General features: G+C 41.5%; 1 protein-coding gene and 1 long non-coding RNA gene across 4 annotated transcripts in view; one reads left to right on the top strand and one right to left on the bottom strand.

The window, feature by feature from the left end:
- ZZEF1 (zinc finger ZZ-type and EF-hand domain containing 1) overlaps positions 1-25,336 on the top strand; it is a 59,495-nt gene extending 34,159 nt beyond the window's left edge. For 2 of the 3 annotated variants that reach the window (XM_051635715.1, XM_051635713.1), the window contains exons 33-55: positions 326-455; positions 918-1,056; positions 1,270-1,435; positions 2,172-2,434; positions 3,432-3,610; positions 4,177-4,324; positions 4,878-5,017; positions 5,450-5,727; positions 6,734-6,908; positions 7,408-7,540; positions 9,175-9,371; positions 10,404-10,523; positions 10,943-11,131; positions 11,513-11,613; positions 12,123-12,258; positions 13,383-13,742; positions 15,525-15,668; positions 16,494-16,662; positions 18,535-18,633; positions 19,362-19,527; positions 21,004-21,154; positions 21,684-21,755; positions 22,229-25,336. In XM_051635715.1, coding sequence (XP_051491675.1) covers positions 326-455; positions 918-1,056; positions 1,270-1,435; positions 2,172-2,434; positions 3,432-3,610; positions 4,177-4,324; positions 4,878-5,017; positions 5,450-5,727; positions 6,734-6,908; positions 7,408-7,540; positions 9,175-9,371; positions 10,404-10,523; positions 10,943-11,131; positions 11,513-11,613; positions 12,123-12,258; positions 13,383-13,742; positions 15,525-15,668; positions 16,494-16,662; positions 18,535-18,633; positions 19,362-19,527; positions 21,004-21,154; positions 21,684-21,755; positions 22,229-22,303 — 3,730 coding nt within the window. In that variant the 3' untranslated portion in view covers positions 22,304-25,336. The remainder of the gene's footprint in view (positions 1-325; positions 456-917; positions 1,057-1,269; positions 1,436-2,171; positions 2,435-3,431; positions 3,611-4,176; positions 4,325-4,877; positions 5,018-5,449; positions 5,728-6,733; positions 6,909-7,407; positions 7,541-9,174; positions 9,372-10,403; positions 10,524-10,942; positions 11,132-11,512; positions 11,614-12,122; positions 12,259-13,382; positions 13,743-15,524; positions 15,669-16,493; positions 16,663-18,534; positions 18,634-19,361; positions 19,528-21,003; positions 21,155-21,683; positions 21,756-22,228) is intronic. The other variant, XM_051635714.1, reaches the window with a different exon arrangement.
- LOC127392175 (uncharacterized) overlaps positions 1-25,408 on the bottom strand; it is an 87,685-nt gene that overhangs the window by 40,466 nt on the left and 21,811 nt on the right. The gene's annotated exons all lie outside the window — the stretch shown is intronic.

Raw genomic sequence — 25,408 nt, 5'->3', positions numbered from 1 at the left:
GGCTTTGTAATAGTTGTAATTCTTACACACGAGCAAATGTGAAGGCTAAAAAGCTTTTGAAATGTCTCTTCTGATCTGCCAGCATCACCAAAAGCAGTTTTGAAAGTGTGGATTTCCTGATTTTGCATTATGGTCCCCCAGATATATTTAAGCAAGGGTCTGTGTGGCCATTTATTAACCAAGTGAACTGGGGTTCTCACAATTCTGTTTTTATTAGAATGTTATAGCACTTAGTTCTTTCAAAAAAACCAACTAATATCCCAAGTCACAGGAGAGGGAAACCTGATTTCATTCCAACTTAATTTTGGGCTTGCTTTTCTTTTAGCCAGTGGAGTGAAGAAGATGAAATTGCAGACTACAAGCAAAACTGTGAGTGGATGGATGAGTGTCAGGATGTCACGTTTGAGACCTGGTATGAAAAGATAGCTCAAGCTGACCCAGAGAAGCAGAGAAAGGTGACCACATGATTTGTTTATTTATCTGCAGAAGGGGTAAATAGGAGACTTTTCAAAGTGTGAAGGAGAGAATCTGGCTCCCTTAAAAAGTCTGCAATGATGAAAAAATCCCCGTCCTTTTTTTGGCAACGGGACGAGGGGAAATGGTTTCAAGCTTTAGGAGGGGAGAGACTGGGAAGAAATGCTTTGCTATGAGGCTGGTGAGACACTGGAACAGGTTGCCCAGGGAAGCTGTGGCTGCCCCATCCCTGGCAGTGTTGAAGGGCAGGTTGGATGGGGCTTGGAGCAGCCTGGGCTGGTGGGAGGTGTCCCTGCCCATGCAGGGAGGTTGGGACTGAATGATCTTTAAGATCCCTTCCAACCCAAACCAGCCTGTGATTCCTGTGATTCTGCTTTCTGTATAAAAAAAGAGCTTTCTTAAAGTTGGAGATCATACTCAAAACTCTCCATTTCTTGCTCTAGATGCACATGTTTGTTGCTCGTTACTGTGACCTGTTAAATGTGGACATATCCTGTGATGGCTGTGATGAAATTGCCCCGTGGCATCGCTACCGCTGCCTGCAGTGCAACGACATGGATCTGTGTAAAACTTGTTTTCTTGGTAAGAACCTTTTAAAACCCCCCTCAAACCTCTATACTCAAAGGCAAAAGAGTGCCTTCTAAATGCTACATGAAGTCCAGTGAAAGATTTTTCCTCTGGATATTTTAGAAACATCAGGGGTTTTGTTTTTTTTTTCCTAATCTGAACGTGCAGTTGGGAAAGATCCTTTATCAAAAAGGATTTACAGGAACATCTTAAGATATTTCTTGGCAGGTGGAGTCAAACCTGAAGGCCATGAGGATGACCATGAAATGGTCAGCATTGAGTATGCCTGTGACCACTGCCAAGGGGTTATTATAGGTCGGAGAATGAACTGCAATGTCTGTGATGACTTTGACCTTTGCTACGGGTGCTACTCTGCAAAGAAATACTCAGACAGGTATTGAATATGTGATTTTGTTTCCCCCCCACCCTCTTTCACTGGGCAGAAAAATTATAATTAGCAACTTAATTGCAATCAGTCAGTCTCAAGTTGCTCCCTGCAAGGCTGTGACTGACATCAGAATATTTAGCTGGTGACCTCTGGGGGAACGTAGGAAGTCCAGGACCAGTTCAGCCAAAATTTCTGCTGTTTGGAAACCTGCCCCAACCTCTGCAGTAATTTAGTAGCAATTGTTTCTGGTCCCTGCTGGGAAAGGTGCAGAAGGAGAGTCAACCCCCCTGAATGACAGGGTAGAAGAAATAAAAGAGTGTTGTGGTTGTACAGTGTAGGTTTCGGGGCTTGACACTGATCTGAATGAACTTTACTGCTCGAGCCTGAGCTCTCCTGACCATTCTGTTAAATGTTACAGTTAATGTGAACTGTGCTCTGTTAAATGGGCACTGCTGAAGTCACTGAAGCTGTGACAGGCTACAGCACTTGAAGGTCTACAGTTTGCAGCCCAGAGAAGCTGTGGCTGCCCCGTCCCTGGCAGTGTTGAAGGGCAGGTTGGATGGGGCTTGGAGCAACCTGGGCTGGTGGGTCCCTGTCTGTGCAAGGGGGTTGGATCTAGATGACCTTGAAGGTCCCTTCCAACCCAAACCATCCTGAGATTCTGTGAATGTGTTGTGGTACTAACGACACTGGTTATCAAGAAAGCAGCTGCATTTCCAAACCCTGCACCTTCTTCTTCCAGTCACCTGCCCACCCACAGCATCACGGTGTATCCCATGGTGACCATTCGCATCAGTGACCGACAGAGGCTCATCCAGCCCTACGTCCACAACTACTCCTGGCTGCTCTTTGCAGCTCTGACTCTCTACAGTGCAGATCTGGCAAATGGAGAGGAAGTAGAAGGAGAGAAACTAGATTCCCAGGTCCTCAGTCATGCCAGAGTTCTGCAACACCAGTGCATACAGCTCATTGGAGACTGCCTGATGAAGGCACAGCACGGAAAGGGTGAGTCAGCTCCTCCTTCACCAGAACAATGGCTTCTGGTGTCAGAAAAGGCTGTGATTACTCACTTGGAAGTTTCCAAAAGAAAGGGGAAGCTACTGTGTACTTCACTAGGAATAACTGTTTAATGTAGAAAGCAAATGTAGAACAAGTGTCACTCAGGGTCAATGGAACATGGAAAATAGGGTGCTTGAGAAGATTAATGTTATGCTTACATAAATACTGAAGACAACTTGGCAACTCTTTGGCTGTTTTATTTTCCATCTTAGATGTTGTAAAGGGATCAATCAACACAGCTTCATGTCCTGTTACTAACATGTTACTGGCAGCTGAAGGGCTTGAAGGAAAACAAGTAACTTAGTGGAAAGTGTTTTTTGTTCTGCATTTCTTGGCAAGATTTTTATTAAACTTATTTGTGAGATAAGTTTCTGGGCTTGACATCCCTTTGTCTGGAAAGAAGGATTTCTGTGAACTAAGACCACCTACAAAAAACCAGAGTGATACAATGGAGACCTATGTTGAATGTATCAAAATTTTAGCCTTCATGTAAGTTTACTAGTGGTTTTCCTGAGCAGCTCTAATACAGCTGAAAGATCACCAGCCAGTTCTGCTTCATACTCATTATTTTATCTGTTAGTTTTTAATGTATAGTTTTATGGCATAAACATTTAAGTGCTCAGCAGATTAAAAGCTAGGACAAGTTTCATATACCTTTCATAATTTACACTGTTGGCAGGTATATCTAATACTTTCTTAAATTAATTCACACTTGTACCCTGATGGTGTCTTTGTGAGGAGGAAAATGTCACCACCTGTTCATCACAATGTTGTTTAATGGAACTTGATAATTATGGTGGGGAACATCTTTTTGATGGAGTTGATAGTCAAAAGAAGTGTGTGAGAGGAAGTTTGCAGTTGTCTTTCCAAATGTTTCAGTTCTGCTTTTTGCCTGTCTTGCCATTTAATGGCTTAATACTTTTTATGACTTCCTTGCTTTCAGGTCTGAAAAATTTAGCTCTCCTCTGCATGTTACCAGAAGGTGAATCCTTCTCAGAGAATGATGCTGTTTCAGTCAGTCCTCCCACAGATGGTGCTCCAAAAGGTCCTGGAGATACTGGTGATAAAGCTGTGAAGGGAAGAGATGAGAAGCCAAGCACAGGCTCTTTTCTGCAGTGTAATGTGAGTACCTGTTATTTACAGCACCCCTGATTCCAATTAGATGTGTGATCTTCAGTCACTTCAAACATCCTCTTCTGTGACAGAAATGATGCATAGTAATTATTTCATTTGTAGGTAAATTGATCCCCTTGGGGAACAAGGGAACAGTTGTTGGTTGGCTTGTTTTTATGAGATCCAGCTGATCAAAACTGAAGGCATCACCTTCTGTTCTTACAGATGGATAAAAGCGTTGGAGGGAAGGAGCAAAGATCATCCTTTCTGAAAGGGTTGTCATTTCCCTGAGTTGTTAGCACAGTTTAGGTAGGAGAAGAGTTTCCTGCAGTTGTATGCAGTGTATAAAGTATTGCAGTAGAGCTATTTTATGCCTAGGGATACCAGGAATATAGAAAAATACCTTTTCACTCTATGGAAGCTTAAGACACCAAGAAATTCTTAACCAATAAAAGGTTTTGATATTTGAGGAAAAACGTTTGTCAAATGCAGATGACTGGCAGCTGCTTTCCATGGTTGTTTTTGCAGGTATTAGGCTTTGTTTTAATCTTTAAGGGCCTTTGTTTTATTTTTAGGGTAAAGGAGAGGTTCTCAGTGAAATCCAGTCTCCTGCAGAAGATCAAGTAGGAAAAGAAGGAAGTGAAAGCAAAGCTGGCTTTGCAAAGAAAGATGTTTTGAGACAAGAGTCAGACTTGCCTGTGGCTGATAATGTTTCTCTAACAGGTAAGAGATTATCTCTCACTCTCCCTGTCACAGAAATATCCATTCATATGCAAAGCAAAGAGATTAATTTTTTTATTCCTAACCCATTTTTCTGTATTTGCAAATATCTTTAATGCAAGTGAGATGTCTGCTTTGGAAAAACCTGCCCAGCCTCCTGCTTGGAACTACCTGCTTTTAAACAATTCTGGAAATTAGTAGAATTCCACCAATACATGTCCCTGTACAGATGACAGTTCCTGTTGACCTAACACACCTGTGTATTCTTACATACTTGGAACCAGAAATTGTCTTGCTGTGTTCAAGACTAGTATTGTTAAAATTGTAGTAAAATGGGTCTGTCCATAGTACTGTCCTTTTATGTTTATGAATAGAGGGTGTAAATCTCTTTCCCTCTTTTGCACACTTTTAGAAAGACTTGCTTTTTAAATGTCAATGACATTTTTTTTAAATGGCTTTATATACTTAGCTTGATTTTTCTAATTACAATTTATCATATCTTTTATTTTTAATGTCATTTGGGGGGTTTTCTTATTATTTTTTTCAATTTAAAAAGCAGATGACCACCTCGTGGAGGATTCAACCCAGAAGCAAGCAGAGAAGATTTTAATACCTAGCCAGGAACAAGTTTTTGCTGAGTGCTCTCAGAAGAGGATTCTAGGATTACTGGCAGCTATGTTACCACCTTTCAAATCAGTTAGTTCTTTTTAACTTTTAATCAGTGTTGTTTTTTAGGTGTCACAAATAACGTGGATAAAATGAACAGCAAATTGAATATGGGAGATGGACTTTTGTTGGTTACATGTTCTAAAATGTGAATGTCTTGAGACAGTTCATGTTATTAAGGAATAATAAGGTTCCTGGGTGGAGGGAGAGGGAAAAGGGATTTTAATTTATCTGCAAAGCAGTCTGCCTTAACTGTTCAACAGCTGCAAAGCAACCAGCAACTTAGGTTTTATGTGTCAGGTCAGCCTAAGGGGTCAACAGCAGAAGTGAGAACCTAGTTTCTCCTTCCCTTTTGTCCCATTTGAAAGAGAATTAGAACAGAAGCTTTTCTATGTGCTATGACTTTGACCAAAAGTCTTGTTTTCTTTCCCTGCCTTACTGAGATCTTTCTTTTTTCCACAGGGCTCCACAATGTCTTTGATTAACCTGGAGCAAATACTTCCACTGATGTTTCAGGTTGTCATCTCAAATGCTGGCCACCTCAATGAAACTTATCATTTAACACTGGGACTTCTTGGCCAGCTCATCCTAAGACTTAAGCCTGCAGAAGTGGATGCTGCAGTGACTAAAGTCCTTTCAGCCAAACATAATTTGTTTGCTGCTGCAGATGGGTCTACAGTGCCAGAAGGCTGGAAGACAACTCATCTTCTGTTCAGTCTGGGAGCTGTGTGTTTAGACAGGTGCTTTTACATTTAAACCTATTAGTTACTCTCTGATGACTAATTTTCTTTCATGTGTGTCTCATGCACTGGGGCTTTTCAGTAGGAAGTCAGTTAGACCTGCAAGGGCTCAGCATCTGCAGCCCTTGTTGCTGTGAGAATCTCTTCATTTCCTTCCAAAAAGAAGACTGGATTTGAAGAGTGGCTTCATTTCCTGTGCTTAACCTAGGCAGCATGCTGTGGTGGAAGGACTAAGGTCTTCAAACATGGAGGAAAACCAAAGCACGATCCTGTGGTTTTTGTATGACATTAATTCTCTCCTGCTGAGAGGAGAGAAGGGAGGAGAGTGAGTTGGTGCTGAGTTCTGAATCTGAATCTGGCCTGAGCAAGAGGTTTTTGTAAAGTAAAATTGCACTGGGAACAACAAGGAGGAGTAGGTAGGGCAGATGTTCCATTTTGAAGATCTTGAGAGAGCTCTCAAGCATTCTAAGATGAATGGCATTATTATTTGTTAAGGACAATGTTATTTTTTCATCGTGGCTGCGTTTTACAGGGAAGGTTCATAAATAGAGAACAGTATGAAATTTAAAAGCAGGTTACCCAGACCATCAGCTGAGAGAGAAGAGTTTCTCTAAGACTGACTTTAGAGCAAGGAGGCCAGTAGCTCTAGATGACCTGTGTGGTCCACAGAGACAGAACAGGTAGTCACACATGTGGGAAATGAACCACTTGCTGTTGTGCAAAGGAAAATTGTGAGCTTGAAAGTAAAATTAGGAATTCAAGGCAACAACATTCAGGCAAACTTTGATTTGGGACTGTAAACCTTGAAAGAAAATGAAGCAGAATTTATGCTGTAATGATGAAAACAAAAGAGGATTTGTGTGTCAGCTGACCTGAAAGCTTCAAATATTTGGAAAAACGGTTCAAGGATTCTCTAGCTGTGACAGATTAACAGAGATGTGCTGGCTTGAGGAAGAATAGTTTCAGGTAGTCAGCCCTCCTAATACAAACTGCTCTTGCTTTCCAGTCGTGTGGGTCTGGACTGGGCAAGCTCCATGGCAGATATTCTTAGGTCTCTGAACTCCTCTGCCCAGTGGCACAACGTGATCGCTGCTTTCACCGACCACTGCATCAAGCAGCTGCCCTTCCAGCTAAAGCACACCAATATCTTCACTTTACTGGTGCTGGTTGGGTTTCCTGAGGTAAGTAGCCTATCAATACTAATAGAAATGAAGCTTTTAGGTTTCTTTTTCTAAATACTCTGGATGTAATCCATTGGGGATATCCATTAGAGTGTCAAAACACAGCGTGTGCCAGAGTTCACATCTTTCCACTTGCACACAGTGAATGTTCATCTAATGAAAAATGACTTTGCATTTCTTTGAATGCTACTTATAACTATCATGAGAAAACCAGCTGAGGAAGTTTGAGCTTTTTATAGAAGGGAAACAATCCAGTCTGACTCTTGATGGTCATGACTCTGAGACATTGCCTGTATATCATTAAGTTGGTTGTTGCAGGTGGTTTTTTTTTTCATGGAACTGAGCTGCCATTTTCTAATGATCAGCCAATACCTGGCAGTGAGCAGATTGCTGAGCTGAAAAATAGAATACCAAGACTCAACGAGTGTAAGCAACAGAAGATTGTGTGTTTACAAATAAGTATTCCAGCTCCTAACTGAAACTTTGGCTGCCATTTCAGGTGCTGTGCATGGGGACTCGTTCTGTGTACATGGATAATGCTAATGAGCCTCATAACGTGATCATCCTGAAGCATTTCACTGAGAAGAACAGGGCTGTTGTAGTGGACATCAAAACCCGAAAGAGAAAAACAGGTTCTGTCACATTTTTGTCTTCTCAAAGAATCACAGGGTTATTTCCTTGCAGTTTCTTATGGATGCCAAGAATCATATTTTAGGTATCTGCAAAATTCCATTATTAGCAAGTCGCCTGGGATTCTGCTCATAGGTTAAACCAACCTGTGAAGCTTCTGCAGTAAAGATGATGGGAGATCAGTTTTCTTTTTAAAACTCTGACATTTCTTCTTATTCAGAAAATGATTTAGGAAACTGGCGACTGGTTTTTATTAATTGAGAAACCTCAGAGATAGTTTCTGTTTCAAGATTTGCCTACTGCTTTTGTCTGACCCTGTACAGACACGTGCTTCATGTTTTAAAACCATCAGAAACAGTAAAAAATGCACATGCTGCCTTTGTGTAGTTAGATGCTGTTGTATAATAGAAAGGTACTCAGAGGCTGAACGTTTTTGGGATAGGCCATGTAGTTGCCCCAAAAAAATACTCTGCATTTTTATGAAGTGCCTGAAACTTTGGTGAAGTTTTCCCTGTGGGCCAGATGTGCTGCCTCCTAGCAAATGAAGACCAAGAACCAACACAAACATACCCATTATCAACTGATTGCTTCTGAAATGATGCTGTGCTGCCTGTTCTTTCCTGATTCTGTGCAAAAGAATGCCATGAGGAGAGGCCTGACTTCTTTAATCATGTGCTTTATGCACATGTCAGGAGTCTGTCTACTCTGCTTTCCTCCTGTCTGGAAGAACTTTTCAGTTTGGATACCCCTGGAATTTGAGACAAAAATTTTAAAAGAGTTCTACAGCATGAAATAGAGTTTACTGCAGGGAATACCTTTAAAAATAATCTGTTCATAGGTTGGGTGTGTTGGCTATTATGGTGTCTAAAGGCTTATTAAAAAACCCCAAAACCTCCAGAAAACAGCAAAACCCCAAAGCTAGATTCTGCTTCCTGGGTCATTTGTAACAGAAAGAATTTTCTTCCTGTCTTTTCAGCTTGTTTAAAATTTCAGTCAAGCTAAATGTTCAGCATGTAAGAATCAGTTGGGATTTCTAGGAGCAAGAGGTTTCAGTTTTGGCATACATGACCTGATGATTGTGAAGTTAAGAAAGGAAAGGTTGTCCTAAGATTTGACTATTGAAGTTGTTTAGGAGACCCTTGGAAAAATCAAGAACCTGAACTGCTTTTTGATATTGAAGAAACATTTGGCTATAAAAGCTTTATTTGTTTTTATTTCTTACTGTTGACATTTGAAACAGTAAGATCTGATTTCACCCTATCAATTGCAGGTCAGAATTTTCCCCATTCTGACTGCAAAATACAACACTTGCTTCTTTGCATCCTGACCTGGTTATGTGCAGATCTGTGGAGCTCTTGCCAGAGGTTATCAAGGGGTTTTTCAACTTGCACTGAAAAATGAAGTATTTTCTTGACTATTCAATGAATCTGGGGTCATTTCAGTACAAAAGCATAATTTTACCACAGCCAAGCAGATAAGTGGTTCTTCTACAGTTTCTTTAATGTGACTGTAGTTATTAGAAAGTGCTTTACGTATGGATTATGTTCATGTCTCAACCTTCACCTCTCTGCAGGCAAGAGATGATTTCAGAACTGTTTAAATGAACCCAGTGAATTGTGTCCTTTCTCCCTTGCAGTGAAGGATTATCAGTTGATTCAGAAATGTGGACAAGAAGGCAATGACTCCCAGACCCAGCTGAGACAGTATCTGCAGCACTTTGTTCTTATATCCACTCACCTCCTGCAAACCAGCATGGACAGTAGCTATGCTGAGGCAGTTGAAGCAACTTGGGTCTTGTCACTGGCTCTCAAGGGGCTTTACAGAACACTGAAGGTATCTCTTTGCCTGACGTGTAGAATATGATAGATAAAAAAATGTTGGGGTTCTACCTTGCACTGCAGGAGCTTGGGTATTGACTGAACACAGCACAGGAAAGATACAGACCTGTTGGAGAAGGGCCACAAAGATGCTCTGAGGGCTGGAGCAGCTCTGCTCTGGAGACAGGCTGAGAGAGTTGGGGTGTTCAGCCTGGAGAAGAGAAGGCTCCAGGGAGACCTTAGAGCACCTTCCAGTGCCTGAAGGGGCTCCAGGAAAGCTGAGGAGGGACTTGGGATAAGGGCAGGGAGGGAGAGGACCAGGGGAATGGATTAAAACTGGAAGAGGGGAGATTTAGGTTGGACATCAGGAGGAAATTCTTCACCATAAGGGTAGCAAAGCACTGGAACATGTTGCCCAGGAAGGTTGTGGCTGCCCCATCCCTGGAAGTTTTCAAGGGCAGGTTGGATGAGGCTTGTGCAGCCTGGTCTGGTGGGAGGTGTCCCTGCTCATAGCAGGGAGGTTGGATCCTAATGATCTGTAAGGTCCGTTCCAACCTTCACCATTCTATGACTATGAAGTTGGTTTTCTCACAGCTTGTTTCTTTCATCCCCTGTCTGTGGGGGCTGAAAATGTTGCTAGGTTTAAGTGGTATTTGTGAGCCTGAGCTGAAAGGTTGAGTGCTTTTCCTCTGGGGGGGCTGCCCGTGCAGGAAAGCTGAAGACATTTATAGGGATAGCACTTCCAGGAGAGAGAATTTCACTTATTCCTTTTCCTGAAGTATATAAAGAAAGAATGTGAAATTTTTGGGGGGCTGTCAGAGCAAAACAGAGATCCAGTTACTGCCCTGTGTGTGTCACAGATTATATTCTTATTCTATATTTGGGGTTTGGGCTTTTTTTAGGGGAATGAAAGAAAAAGAGCAATTCCTACCATATTTCATCTGGGCAGGAATTTTATGTGAGGCCATGTGATAAGGCCTTGCAAGTGTTGTGATGCACTGTTCCCCTTTCTGTTGATTTGTTTGCATCTGTCTGGTTGTGTGTGTAGATTCATGGCTTTAAGGAAATCCAAGCTGCCTTTCTCCAGTCTGATTTGCTCAAGCTTCTAGTGAAGAAATGTAGTAAAGGAACTGGGTTCAGTAAAACCTGGCTTCTCAGAGACTTGGAGGTAAGAAAAGTTACATCTCCTGAAATGTCTTCACACAGTGGCATGAAAGGTTATGACATTTCAATGTCTTTTTGTGCATGGAGTCTCAGGATTATTTCTTTGTCCTTGTCTAAGAATCCTCAAACCTTTGATGTACTGAAATGGTTAAAAAATTGCTTTCTCCATTTTTTACACTTTTGGCTAATCACTTCAGTTGCCTTTGTAGCAGCATGGAAGGTGTCACTCATTTGTGAAGAGGGAAATGGTTTAGTTTTGTGCTTTGTTTTCTTTTTTTTCCTTTCTTAGTTGCCTTCTCTCTTTAAAAAATAGCATGTGTTAAGCACTGCCCAAGTCTTAGAATGTTCTTATAAAATGCTGATTGCAGCTACACTTATCATATCTGCAGCTGTCACACCATATGCTGCCTTTTTTCTGTGTAGATTTTGTCAATAATGCTGTATTCCTCAAAGAAAGAGATCAGTTCCCTGGCTAAACGTGAGGATACTGAACTGGAAGAAAGGGAACAAGATCAAGATGTGGAGCAACCCGTTGTTGGTCCTGTTGATTCAGAGCAGAACAAACTTGATCCTCTGGAGGGTTTGGATGAAGCCACTAAAATCTGCTTCTTGGTACCTGTTTTTACCTCCTTTGAACTTACGTGGAATTTGTTAGTTGCATAAAATTCTTGGTAGCTTGTATGGCTGGTTTTCTTCTAAGTTTACAGAACATGGGGTTGTAATTTCAATATGTTGTTATCTAAAGGAAATAAAACTTCATGCTAAGACTACAGTAATGAACACTACAAAATCATAAAGCCTTTTCCTGAATTCTTTTTCATTTTTACTAATGCAAGTATTATTAAGCTCAGTAATTCTCTAGCTGTATGAGAAAGTGGGAATATAATCATTGGGAAAATAATACCTAGGTTATCCTTAAAGAAACCTACTTGTCTTCTCCCCCTGCAATGTCATCTTCCTTTGATTTGTTTGTTTCTAATTCTCCTTGCTCAGATGACCCATGATGCACTCAATGCTCCTCTCCATATTCTTCGAGCCATGTATGAGTTGCAAATGAAAAGAACAGATTCTTTTTTCCTGGAAGTTCAAAAGAGGTATGTGAAAGACTGGGCCTAGCAGAAAACCAGTGTTACTGGGTGTGGGGGGAACCTCAAATCTAATAGGTGCTGAATAGAAGTTAATTGCAAGGATAAAATTTGGTTTTCATGTGTGAAAAAGCAAGGAAATAAACTCCTACTCACAGAAGGATTCGCCATCTTCTGAAATACATTGCATGTTCTTTTTAATGTGGTAACTCCCATATGAAGATCTGCTGTGTCTCTAAATTATCCTAACTGGGGGAGAATGGAGACCTTACACGTGGCTCCCAGTAATCAAAGCATGTGGTGGAGCCACCATGTTCTCACACAGGTGAGCAATTTTATCACGTGCAAAACCTTCGACCTGTTAGAACAGCAAAGCTAGTGAACATCATACGATAAAAACAGGCAGAGTTTAATGAGTCCTTCTATAACAGAAGGTGGGAAGATTAATTAGCATTTAATGGCACTAATTTAATTTCCAAACATGTTTGTGTATTTCCTTTTCTTTTGCCTCTCCTCAGGTTTGATGGGGATGTAATTACAACAGATGAGAGGATCCGAACGCTGGCTCAGAAGTGGCAACCCAGCAAACGCTTGAGGTTGGAGGAGCAGAGTTCAAAAGCAGTAGATACAGACATGATCATCTTGCCCTGCTTGGTATGTACACCTCCACAAAAAGGAGCAGCTGTGAAATAATTCATTTAGGCATTGAATAACTTTGGTTTTGTAACTTCAAACCTGAGATTGATTTATTTTGTTAAACACCCCTAATAATCGGTCGTTAATGTTTTATGTCAAAATGAATGAGCAGGTACAAGAAGAAGCAAGTATTTCTTTCTTGTAATTTCTTCCTTAAGGAAGCAAGAGATCTTGATTCTCAGATCAGGAGAAGAAATTGTGATTGCAAGCTGGAATTTCCTCTCCTTATACAAGACAGATTGTATCTAATTACTGTCAGCTTCTGCCCTAAGTGCTACTGTTTTACTGAACTATTGTTACTTTAAAGTAACTTCAGCAGAACAAGGAAGCAATGAATTTGTTTTGTAAAGTAGATGCTACCCTTGCAAGCTGGAGGCTTTCCATTCAACAGCATGGTCCCACAGCTCTTTGTTTTGTTGTGGGTGCTGATTTCTGGCTGTGTGGTACCACCAGCACAGTTGTCTGTCAGTTGTGTAGCAAACTGGATCAAGGGCTCCCTGAAGTAGTTTCACACAATTATAGGGGAAAAAAAAAAAACAACAGGCCTTACAACAGCTTATACAGAGGCTGTGAAATATCCACCCCTGGACATTCTCCATTCATTTTGAAGTTGTCTCAGCTTTAAGTCAGGTTTGAACCAAGTGATCTCCAAAGGTCCCTCCCAACTTGCCTCATTCTGTGTCACAGGTGGCGTGGCACTTTGCTGCCTTCCCTTTGTAGATCAGCTGAAACTAATGCTTCAGGTTAGAATTCCAACTGCTGTTTCTGCTCATATGTGCAGCCATGAGTGCATCAGTGAAATCTATAAACAGTCTTCTTGAGGAATTGTGTCCCTATAGGTGTGTGAGAGATCACACTTGTCTGTTCTTTGATGCATCTGATTTTCAGTGTGTGAAAGACAAACTTATTTTGAGGGGTTAGACTGGATGACCAATAAGAGTCCCTTCCAACCCAAGCTATTCTATGATTGTATGATTTATAAATTCAGCTTGCAGTCTGGTGGACTGGGCAGATATCCAAACATAAGCTAAGTAAAACTGTTGAGAGCCTCTTTTCAAACTTCCATTTATTTTTTCTTGCAGTCCAAGCCTGCGCTCTGCGATAAAGCAACAGAAGAAACCAACCCAGTTGCCCAGAAGCTGATAACCAACACAGAGAGTGATCTGCAGCTTAGTTATGCCAAGCAACGTCGTACTAAGAGTTCCATCCTCTTGCACAAGGAGCTGGACTCCAGAAGTAAAAAGGCTGTGAGGGACTATCTGTACCGTGTAAACGAGGCCACGGCTGTTCTTTACGCCAGGCATGTGCTGACGTCCTTGTTAGCTGAGTGGCCAGATGATGTGGCAATAAATGAGGAAATCCTAGACCTTAGTGGCCCAGCCCATATGACATACATACTGGACATGCTCATGCAGCTGGAGGAAAAGCAGTTATGGGAAAAAGTAAGTGGATTTCACGTCGAGATGTGAACAAGGCCTGTGCCTTCAGGCCTTGAGACTGACTAACGAAAATCCTTGCTGTTCCTTTTTTAAACTAAAGTGAAACTCCACCATTTAAATTAGTTCTGAAGAAGCAGTTGGAATCTGTCAGATGTACTGATTTTGTTAGCAGAAAATGGAAAAGCTAGCTCTGTGGAGACAGCTCTCTCAGTTTTGAAGGAGTTATATGGGGAAATAAAGCTGAGAGAAGCTGGTAAAACAGGCAGTCCCTTTTGAAAGCTGCTTTTTGTTAGATCTCCGTGTGTATGTTGTGATACCTGCTACTCATTGATGAGCTGACTGTGTCTGTGGTGGAAGTGATCTGGGAATGATCATGGAATTTTGTAATGAAAAAGTCAGCTCCATGCTTCACAGGAGTGGAAGCAAATCAAGTGCTGGGAATCTTCAAAGAAGGAATGAAAACTAAACCAGAAGGCATTGGTGTGCCACCCATAGTCTGCTCTCACAAGGACTGCAGCATGGCACCTGACTCCCTCCTCTCATTTAAAAAAAATACTAACCTAACTGGAAGAGGTCTGGAGTGGCAGGAATTAACACAGCCATGGAGTAACTTCAGGATGAGGAACCATCTCGTTTTCTTCATTCTGGATCTTTGCCCTTTAGGGATGTGGAGGGAGGAGGAGGAATGGAAAAGTCCACTCCTCCTCCATAGTTTAAAACAGTAAGCTGCCTACAGAAATTAAACAGCAAGTCTTATTCACTGGCCCTCCCAGTAACAAAACAAAGGAGTGTCAGATTAAGGTGGTTAAGTGGCAGGTCCAAAACAAACCAAAAGAACTGGTTCTTGACACGGTGTGTCATTGGAATTGTTGCCACGGGGTGTTTAGATAGGTTCAGAAAATGTCAGGATGAACTGATGTAATAAAAATCTCTTAAGGCATATTAAATACAAAGACATAGCCTTTTTTTGCAAGTGTGTGGAGGCAAAGAATGTATTCAGGGAGCTATATTGCATACTGCCCTTGTTTTTTAAATCCATTTCTGGCTGGTGTGGAGATGAACTGTTCTACATTTTCTAGGAGAGTCAGATACTTGCAGATGAAGAGATGTATTTGGTTGCTGTAATGACCTGTGAAAGGCTTTGAGTAGCAGGATTCCTCATGAAGAGCATTTGTGCACTTTTGAAAAATAAGAAAAAGTGGAGACTAAGGTTGTTCTGAATTGTCATTTGGTGTATCCTGATAGATTAAATGGCATTTGTCTGTATTTTTAAAGACTAGATGCTTTGCATTTAGTGCTTTCAAACCCTGCAGCTGCTTAACTGATACTTAATCTTCCCTTTTTATACATGGAATATTGAAGGCAAAACCACGACACATTCTGTTCAAATCATAGCCTGTAGGTGTGGAAGGTAAAGGTGTCTGTTTAGTATGTTCACAGACTTGTTTATCTTCCTTGTTTACAGCTTTAGTTTACTGTGAATTACTGTATAGATTAGCATTGATTCTAGTGTTTGTGGAAAGAGATGTAGCTCACAGCTCTCTTGTTTTTATCCAATAAAGACTGAAAGACCTGAAACAGGGAACAGAGTAAACTCCTCTGCACTTACAGAGATGACACTTGTAGACACCATTTGTGAATGTGGGTAGTTTCTTGCTAGTAGCTCAGCTCCCTCTTCCAGAACACGTGGCTAGAAATAGCTCCTGTGTCAGTCACCAGCATGCAGGGTTGTCAGTGTTGATTTGCTGGCACATTCCGTTGACATGGTGTGCTGCTTCTCCCCAGATTCTGCAGAAGGTGCTGCAGAGGTGTGATGAGAGCATGCTAGGAACAATGGCCCTGACAGCTTGCCAGTTCATGGAGGAGCCTGGGATGGCAGTCCAGATGCGGGAATCCAAACACCCTTACAACAACAATACTAATTTTGAGGTGAGTTCCACCATTTGCATGACTTGAAGACTGGTGTAAAAACATCAAGATGGTTGGAGCAGCAGGCTCACCATCCTCCCTGTGTGTACCCCTGGGGCTTCTGTGCCTGCAGCACCTGCTCAGGCTTGCTTTTGAAGAGGTGCCCAATGACTGAGGCCTTGCACTGAAAAGAATTGTGTTCAGTGAGGCACTTCAATGTAGCCCTGGTTCAGTCATGTGAAAAGGGCATAACTTCAGTGGTTTTCCTGCACATGTGTTTGAAGCAGATCACACACTTAAATGGTTCCAGGACCTTAATGAGCAAATACTTCTACTCTTTCATCCAAAGGTCTCTTTCACTTGGCCTGTTACTTCCTTGTGCTGTTAGACGCAAGGAGTCAAGTCTTTCTTTCCTCACTTTAGAGTTTTGACACAAACACCTGATTTTCTTTACTTGGTATTGTTTGAAAGCGTTTTTTCTAATGCATCTTGGTAAGCAATTACTGCAGTCTTGGGATTATTTTTTTCCCTGCAGCTCTCAGTCTTCTGATTTTTATTTTTAAATGTCTGTAAACCCTTAGGATATGGCAGCGAGGTCAGTAGCAGCAACCATTACCTCCTTTGAAAAAGCAAAGCATTTGCTAGCAATTAATTTTTACACTCTTAACAACTAATGCAAACAATAGGCCAGGCTTTACATTTACTAAGTTAACAATGAAGAGGGTTTTTATCCCCTGGAGATGCTGCACTATTTGTTGTCTCTCCCTTCTTCGTACGGCAAAAGTGAAAGAGCTTCTTGGTCATACGGGATTATGGTTTACAAAGATCATACCTTTTTTTCCTCAGGATAAAGTTCACATTCCTGGTGCTATCTACCTCTCGATCAAATTTGACTCTCAGTGTAACACAGAGGAAGGCTGTGATGAGTTGCTGATGTCCAGCAGCAGTGATTTCCAGCAGGACCGACACAGCTTCAGTGGCTCTCCGCAGAAATGGAACGATTTTGAGCTTCCAGGTGAACAAGCTGTGATTCAAAGTGCAAAGAGAGGGAGCTGCTCCTCTCCAGGGCTCTTGAGAGAAACTACTGAAAGATGACAGTTAAATGCAGATGTTCCTGAGATACGGGGGGGAGAAAAAACTCATTTTCTTGCCCCAATCTGTTTGCTCTGAGCTGCTGCTCTTGCGCTTGCTTCTTACAAGTAGGCTTATCTCTTGTTCTGCTACTTGACCTTTTTTTTCCACACCTCAATCAAAGCATGCACTGAGCTACTGGAAACAAATTTTAATCTTGATTCTGTTCCAACACAGTCCTTGTTCTGCACGATATTCACTTACATTGTTTCTGCCTTGTCTTACTTTCCACAGGAAGCACATTTTAAAGAAAAAAAACCAACAACAAACCAGACAGGCTTATCTCCTGTCTCTGTGCTCTGCTGCTGCTCAGAGCTGACTGGGTGTGCCAGTGCCTTGTCTCCAGTTATTGCCACAAAGCACAGCTGAAAAAAAAAACCACCTAGTTCTTAAGACTGACAAGCTGAGTCTGTATCTTTAATCACAGTTTGGTTCAGAGCAGCAGATGTTGGTGAGCAGGTCCACATGGTCCTGTGCTGCTTCTGCTCAGTTGTTTTAACCCACTGAGCTCTGTGGCCTTGCAGGAAGTTTTGACTTGGAGTAGTGTCAGTAGCTGTAAATAGACTTAGGGACTTAACAAAGCCCTTTAGATGACAGGGTGTTAGTTAGAAACAAATGTGTGCTCTGTAGAAATATTTGGGGGGGTTTATGAACTTCTTTCTGTCTTCCTTTTTCCTCCCAAGTAGTTGCAGAGGTTTGCCAAGAGGCTGAACTTTGAGGCCCATTGTTTTGGAGCAGCCTTGGCTGTGAAACTGGAGTTTCACCTTGTGAAAATTCATTTCCAGCCAAGGCTCTCTGGATGAAGGCTTTTCATTTCACTCAGCAGGCTTTTAAAAGCTTCTGGGCTTTCCATTTGATGGCAAATGGAGTCTTCCTCAAGACTCCTGGGAGCAGGAGAGAACAGTGACTCCGTTTTGGGATGAAAAGGGGAACAGGTGGTGGGTTCTTTTAGGATTTTCTATTAAATTATTTATTTTAAACCCTAACAAATGGTTTCAAAATTTTTCTTCCACTTGAAGCTTTGACTACTTTGCTTCCCAACGAAAACTAGCATGTTTGTCCCAGGTGCTAGTTGTGTTTTTTTTTTTTCATGGAACAGCAGCAAATTCTCAATTGTGAGCAGATTTAATACTACAGAGCACAAGAGGTGAGGTTGTGTCTTGTGTAGCATTGCAGTTAACAACCAGTGTTTGTGAAACTACAGGTGCTACAAGACCTTCTTTGAATGTTCCAGTGCCTGATTGTACAATTATTAAACATTTTGGTAGTTCTCCCATTTTTAAGTGGTTAAGTTCAACACTTTTGTGGCCTCAAGCAGAAGTCCATCATTTAATGTTCTGTAAGAGCAGTGCAGCTTTAGTTTCACAATATTTTTACCTTTTGCATAATGAACTGTGAACCTGGCTGCTGGTGTAGAGGATCTTTTTTTTCATAAATCATAATTGATCCCTGATTGTGCCCAAAATAGGGTTTATTGAGCTCCCTCTTCTATGTAGTTGACAAAATATAAGAGACATTATCCTTGCAAGTATCTCATTGGGCTCTTTCTTCTGCTTCAGCTTCCTGTTTGTCATACTGTTTTGTACATTTCATAGCTACAAAAAAGTAAAAGATCACCTCTCCTGGATGGTGATGTCTAGGATTAATTAATTTTAATGCAAGCTTTAGATTTGGATTGTATTTGTGATACAAATTGTGTTAGCAGGACTAACTCGGAAGGTGGTAACATGGATTTTCTTCCTTCCCCTGCACACAGGAGACACACTCTACTACAGATTTACTTCTGACATGAGTAACACTGAGTGGGGTTATAAGTTTACAGTGACAGCAGGTCATCTTGGAAGGTTTCAGACAGGTAAGCACTGCTCAGCATGTCTCTGAAGGGACTTCTTGGAGTTATTTTGCTTTCACAGACTTGTGGTTCTCCCTTTTTTTGACCTAGAATTTGCTTTCTCCAATGGTTTGGAAAGAATGTGATTAGTTTTGTTCAAGTTGAAACTTGACTGATGTCTCTTATTTGCTGTGACTTTTTGCTAGAAATACCAGATCTTCACAGAGGTTTGGAGATAACAATTATCATGGTTATTTGCATTTGAAATCTCATTATGTGGCAGTAATTGCAGACGGGGTTTAGTCAACACTCCAAGGTGACATAATTGGAAACAGAAATAATTGTAATTGTGCTTTTAAAAAGTAATTACCCATCAGAATAGGCTGCTTCTGGATCTGATTTCTAGATAGAGCATAAAAAGTTTATTTTAGAGCTTAAATGTTTTTCAAGAAATTGAAGCTGGTGCATGAATTGCAATCAGCAAAACTCGACACTTACCAAATCATAGTGGGGACCTGTGCTTTATTTGTCTTATCTGGGCAAAACTTTTACTTCAGCTAGGATTCTTTCTTCAGTTTTTTTGCCCCAGGAAAGGCTTGTGATGTCAGGATGTAGCCTAGAATTCTCTCAGAGTATTTATTGTTGCATTCTTGGTTGATGTTTCTTACTTGTCAGAGCGATAGCTGGAGAAAAACGTCTGAACGGAATCGGTCCCTACGAAAGGAACAATTGTTGAATTCTTTTTTTTCCAGGCTTTGAAATTCTAAAGCAGATGCTGTCTGAGGAAAGGGTGGTTCCTCACCTCCCGCTGGCCAAAATCTGGGAATGGCAGGTGGGAGTGGCCTGTCGCCAGACAGGTCACCAGCGGCTGAAGGCGATTCACCTGCTCCTGAAGATAGTGCAGTGCAGCCAGCAGGGGTAAGGGTGCTGTTCTGGGCTGGGCACTAAAAAGCAAAGGGCAGGAGGAAAAAAAGGGACTCAGCTGGTAATACTTTGAAGCCAGAAAACCATGATTTGATGTAGGTATTCTTAACTTGCCTTTCAGATGCATTTCATCGTGCCTTGATGGCAGAAGCTTATTAGAAGGGGGTTTTTTAAACACTCTCTTCTCTCTTGGCTTTTAAAAAAGGTCCATTGAATTCAGGTGGTGTTGTAAAGAAAAAAAAAAGCCCCTAAACAGGACAAAAATAGATTTAAGTTAATTTTCTAGCAGTTTATTCTCTTTGTAATAGTCCTACTTCAAAATTAAGCTGAGGATGGGATAATAAACTGGTGAAATGGCAATAAATAACTTAAATGAGTATTTTTAGTTGCACCTGTAATTGAGGTTCAGAGGGATAGTGGTGCTAATGCAGAAGTTTGCAATATTATGGAGTATTTCTCAGGAAAATACACATTCTGAAAAATATTGAGCTTTGATAGTGTCTTGCAAATCTGTGTTGTCACATCAGCTCGGTAGAAATGCTGGAAACAAAGACAAGGGTGCTGGAATGCTGGCCTTTATCTCCATTGTGTCCTTTCAATTCAGAACCAGCAAAATCAAGACAAAACAGGATCCTGCTAGCTTGCTTTGAGAAACAGAAGTCAAAAAGTAGCTTTGAATATAGTAATAAAAACGGGCAATTACCCAGAACCATTGCTTGACTCACTGTACATTTTAGTTACCCCAATCTACATCCAGGTCTTAAAAGCTGATTTTGGTATTGATTGTAAGCACTGATTTATTATCTTTTCTAGTTCCCTTAGTTGTTTGGGTTTTTTTAATCAGAAAATGACTGCTCTGTCATGTGAGCAACAAATTTAATTGCTAAAATGTCAAGTCTCCTTTGTTCTTATAATATTGAATATTTTTCTAGTGCTAATCTGATGATAGATTCTGAAATTGGATTTCCTCTCTTTTCTCCTCCTGTGGAATGCTATTTGTCATCCTGTCTGTATGATAAGTGACATTTGGATGAGCTAGCTTGAGCTCAGGAATGGGAAGGAGGCAGGGTTGGAATTGTTTGTAAAAACAGGTATCAGTTTTTGTCTGTCTGTCCTAAACAAGGGCTGTGCCTGCCCAGTGCTGTGCTTGGGTACGGGGTGATTTCCAGCAGGGGAGCTACAACATTTAGCAAAGAGATGTATATGTTGGAGTCTTTTTTAAGTCTTCATTTCAGGAGGCCACTCAGTTTTAGAGAAGCCATGTAGATAAGAGATTCATGGATTTGAGGTTTTCTTCACTTCACTGATTCAGAAGGAATCAGTGTGTTCCTTCCTTCATTGACACATCTGACTGTCAGACCTGGGTGGTTTTCTTCTCTCAGATTTTTGGGGGTTATTTCTTTGTTTTTTCCCCCAGAAAGAGATGGAAGATCATGGTTACTCACTATTTCACTATTATTTTTTTTCCAGGGACTGTGACCTCACCTTGTTGAAGCCACTTTGGCAGCTCTTCACCCATATGGAAAACAACTTGTGTCACGACATGGCCAAGCCTGGGATCCTCCTTCCTCTTCATCGTGCACTCGCAGAACTCTTCTTTGTTACAGAAAACAGAGTCACTGTAAGCAGTTCCTCTACTGGTATCTCTCCCCAGAGCTGGGAATGATAGACAGTTCAAATGTTAAACCTAGTGCAGTTTTCCTTTATCTTGGCAAAGTTCATCAGAGCTTTAGAAACATGAAATGCTTCAGAAACATCAACAACGTTCCCTGGCGGAGTCTGGTAGCAGGTTCTGACAGAGGGACAGACTGTTGTCTGATCCATCATGGGACCTTAAGTAAATAGTCATGACTCCTCCTTGTGCAGTTAAGGATTTAGGCCCTCAATCCACTCTTTATTCTAAGAGGAATGCTGATTTGATCATTAATTTAAAGGTATTTGAATGTGGTTCTCCTTCAGTTGATTTTGAACATTACGTGTGAGCAGTCTGTCATTAATTGATTTGTGTGGTCACAAACTGTGACTTGTGTGTAGTTCTGGTACTTTTCTCCCTTGGGGACTGCTATAATGATCAGCATTTTCATGTTAATTAGTAAGATGGTATCTTTGGTTAGAAACCTTGGTGTTCATGGCATGTTTTCTGGCTGCAGGAGCTTGGATCTCTGCAGGAGTATTTGCTTGCCTTAAATACCGAAGATCATCTTCATCGCTGCACAGCACAGGTAGGGGGGCTGCACAGCCCCAGGGGTGTGTGGCTTTGTGGTGTTTTTCTGGCAGCCCAAGATAATCCAGAATTTCTGATTGCCCAGTGGAGTTTTATAAGAGAGATATGAACGTAGCTGGGCTTTGCAGTACCGTGACGGGCCCTGAAAGCTGTGAAGGAGCTACGCTCAAGTGTGTTCTCCTTTGCAGTCAGATGATGTGCCACAGCCTGGCTGTTGGGTGTACCTTGGTGTATCTGTTTGACCCAACTGCCAAAACATGGAAACGGGGGGAGGGAGCTGATCTTTCAGCTACTGGAAATGCAATTGCCTTGCTGAAGCTGCCTAGATGCATGACAATTCCTGTATTCCCAGGAGATGACCTGGTAGAAACAGGGTGGTTATTTATCTATTTCTGTTTCATTTCATACAAAATTTTCTTTTGGATTAGGAAGAGTCTTTGAGATGACTTTGTGTTTCCTTCTCTCTTCCAGGCCCTGAAAAACATTGCTGCTATCAGCCTTGCCATTAACTATCCAAACAAATCAACAAGTTTCTGGAATGTTTAATACTGGCTCAGGCCGGAGTGCATGGAATAGAGTAGTTTGTCCATAAGGACCTTGGAGCAAACATCTTAACTCCGTTCAGGAAAAGTTCCTTCAGCTTCAGTGTATGAGCTCTCTGCAGCCTTCCTTCCTTCCTTCCTTCCACCTTGATGTAGAATTTGTACAAGTTAAAGCTCACTTCGATGACAAAGCACATCTTGAAGTAACTCACGCCTCGCCTACAGTTATGTATGCACATATTGTAGCATGTTAGACTAAACAGAACAATAGGGTGTTTTTTTTTTTATCCAGAGGAAGTAAAGGAAAGAAGGTAGATGAGGTATGAGAATGGAAGGCCCCTGCTTTTGGTATCCTCTGCTCCCAAGGAAATTTGATGGGTGGAACGTGACAGCTTTGAAAGTGATCGCTGGAAACTCGGAATGGTCCCATCAGCAGCACCTGGGATAGATCACTGAAGTGGAACAGGCAAACCAGAACCTGGTGGGCTGGTGCAGGAATGGTCCACATTTGAATCCTGTCATGATTGCTTTTGCTTTGAAGGCTACTACCCAAGGAAAAGAACTTGAATTCTTCTTACTAAAGTACAGGTTGAAAAACAAATTCTGTATGTATCACGTAGTAGTTAAAGGATTCTGGTTTCAGAGCATCCTCGTGCAAGAGGTTAATGTTTCTCCTGTTCTTTGATTCCATCAACTGGATCATCTGTTCTTACCTTAATTTATCTCCAGTGTGTTATTCTAAATATTCTAGTCCAGAGATCAAAGGCTGGCCTCCATTCACACAGCAGTGGTGATACGAAGAACTGAGGAACTTACACGTTTCTTGAAGATCACATCATTACAAGAAATTATTCATGAGGCTTTATTTCTTTTAATTATTTTGATACTAGTGGCTTAGGAGGTCCTTCTTGGCAATGTTGGGAACCTGGACTCCCAGCACTCAGGGTGGGGGTTAATGATCAGTCCAGTCTTATCTTACCGAGCAATAACTGCATTACTCTTAGTGAACGTGGAAAGAATTTCAGACCTTCTATGCTAAAATAAATTGGCTTTCTTCCTGCTCAACTACACTGGTTATTCCCTTTCCAAAGAGTTAAAAAGAACATAGAAGGATTTGGGGGTGTATTTTGTGGTCTGTTGTACAGTATATAGAGCTGGTCTGGTCGAGTATTAATTCAGAGAACTTTTTATGCCAATTATTTCCTTCTTTCCTCACCTCGATATCGGAAGAGGAAAAAACCACAACCAAAAGCTTCAGGAGTGGCTCTTTCAGAAGGGAACAGGATTATTTACCTTACTTGGTTAATGGTGAGTGGTGCCTAAGTAGCAATGTGCAGCCTACACAGGAGCACCACTTAGGGGGGGTGACCTCTACACTGACGATCTTATCAGCTGGGGCTGGAATTTTAAGGGTGGGCCAATCTCCCTCTGGGAGAGAAGTGTGCAGTAATACGTCCCCTTTTTTCAGGTGGCCTCTAGGGCTGTGGGTAAAGATGTTTTGACTTCTTTCTGTTCAGCCAGGTGAGTGTAAAGTGAATGCTTCTTCAGGGGGTGAGGTTGAATCAGATTGTGGTTGTTCTGCCTGAAGGACTTCAGTCTGGAGACCAAGAAGCAGCACACTGAAGCTGTTGTGTTCGGGAATAGAGTTGCCCTCTTAGCAAGTGAGAATGCCAGAATTCAGGAAAAAAAACATACTGTTTCTTGAAGACTGAAAGGAGCCAGAGAGATACTGCTCTGAAACCTCTGCTGGAGCATACTGTAGTTGGAAGCTGAAGTCCTCCTTCCTTCCAGAGTGGGATCCAGATGGGAAGGGATTTATCAGCCTCGTGGTGCGTCTTCAACGCACGGATCATTTTGTTCCCAGTAACATCTTTGAGTTTGCAGTCTCACTGCAGGGGTGTTGGAGAGATCCCTGAGAAACCAACTGTTTCCCACTTTCCAACAGCAGGAACAGAGCCCGAGAGCAGGGAGCTGGCTCCACCAAACGGAGACATTCTTAAGCCTCCTTGAGAGAGTGGCATTGGTGGGACAGGTGAGCATTCTGCAGTTGCCCTTCTCCAGCAGCAGGACTTTCTCTTCACTGCCTCCCTGCCAGGCCCTGCCTGAGGAGTCACAGATGTGCAGTGGGCACACACATGGCATGCTGAGGGCTGCCTGGCTTAGTCAGAGAAGTTGTTTTTTTTTCCTTTTTTCACATCAGGGATGAAGACTGTAAATAAGCCATTCACAGAACCTCTCATGGCTCTACCAAATCCACATCGTTTTCCATCGGATCTTTTCCTTTCTGCACGAAGACATGAGGCTGCAAGGATGACACAGGAGTGGCCAGTGTTCCTTACTGGCTGTACCACTTAACTTACTCTACCAGCAGTAACTGGCCACGTGTCAGTCATCTTGCCCTGAGGGGACTGTCTAGGAGCAGTGTCCACAAAATATAATTTCTACCCACTAGATGGAACTGAAGGACTGTGACCTGAGTTGACACTGAATCTGTTGCTGCCTTACAACTCAATTGCTCATTGCAGATCTTTTAAGAGACAAGAAACACTGATTATTATTATTTTTTTTTTCCTTCTGATAGTTTTAAAAGAAAGAGAACACCAACAATGAATATTCATGATCAATCACATTTTGAAAATCCTGCAGCATTTCCAAGTGTATGTGGATGATACTATTAAATAGTATAAAACTGTCTGGAAAACAGGTATGCTGAAAAAAAATGTGCCTAATACAAACACACAAAAACAAAAGTTGTCCTGCCTGAATCACCTATGATATGTTGAAAACAAACCAGATTGTTCCTAATGATACATTTGACTTGCTTTCATTAAACACTTAAAAAAGAGAGTTTTATAATTTCTTTTCTTACGGGTTTACTACTTTGCAATTTTTATCAGTTGTTTAAAATAGACCTTTAGATTTATTCCAGTTCAGTTCAACATGTAAAAAAAAAAAAAAGAAAGCTACAGATGTGGGTAAAAATATGCAAATGAAAAGAAATATATTGTAAAAATTCTATAAAAACCAAAAAGTACAACCCAGTGTCTGTTTCTTGTTTGCTTTGCTCCTCTCCTCACTGAAGGTTAAATGCTTGAATTTGCACTGAGAT

The sequence above is a fragment of the Apus apus genome, chromosome 18 (genome assembly GCF_020740795.1).
Source record: "Apus apus isolate bApuApu2 chromosome 18, bApuApu2.pri.cur, whole genome shotgun sequence".
Lineage (NCBI taxonomy): Eukaryota > Metazoa > Chordata > Aves > Apodiformes > Apodidae > Apus > Apus apus.
The sequence above is the reverse complement of the archived record's forward strand: the minus strand, read 5'-3'. Positions and strand labels throughout refer to the sequence as shown.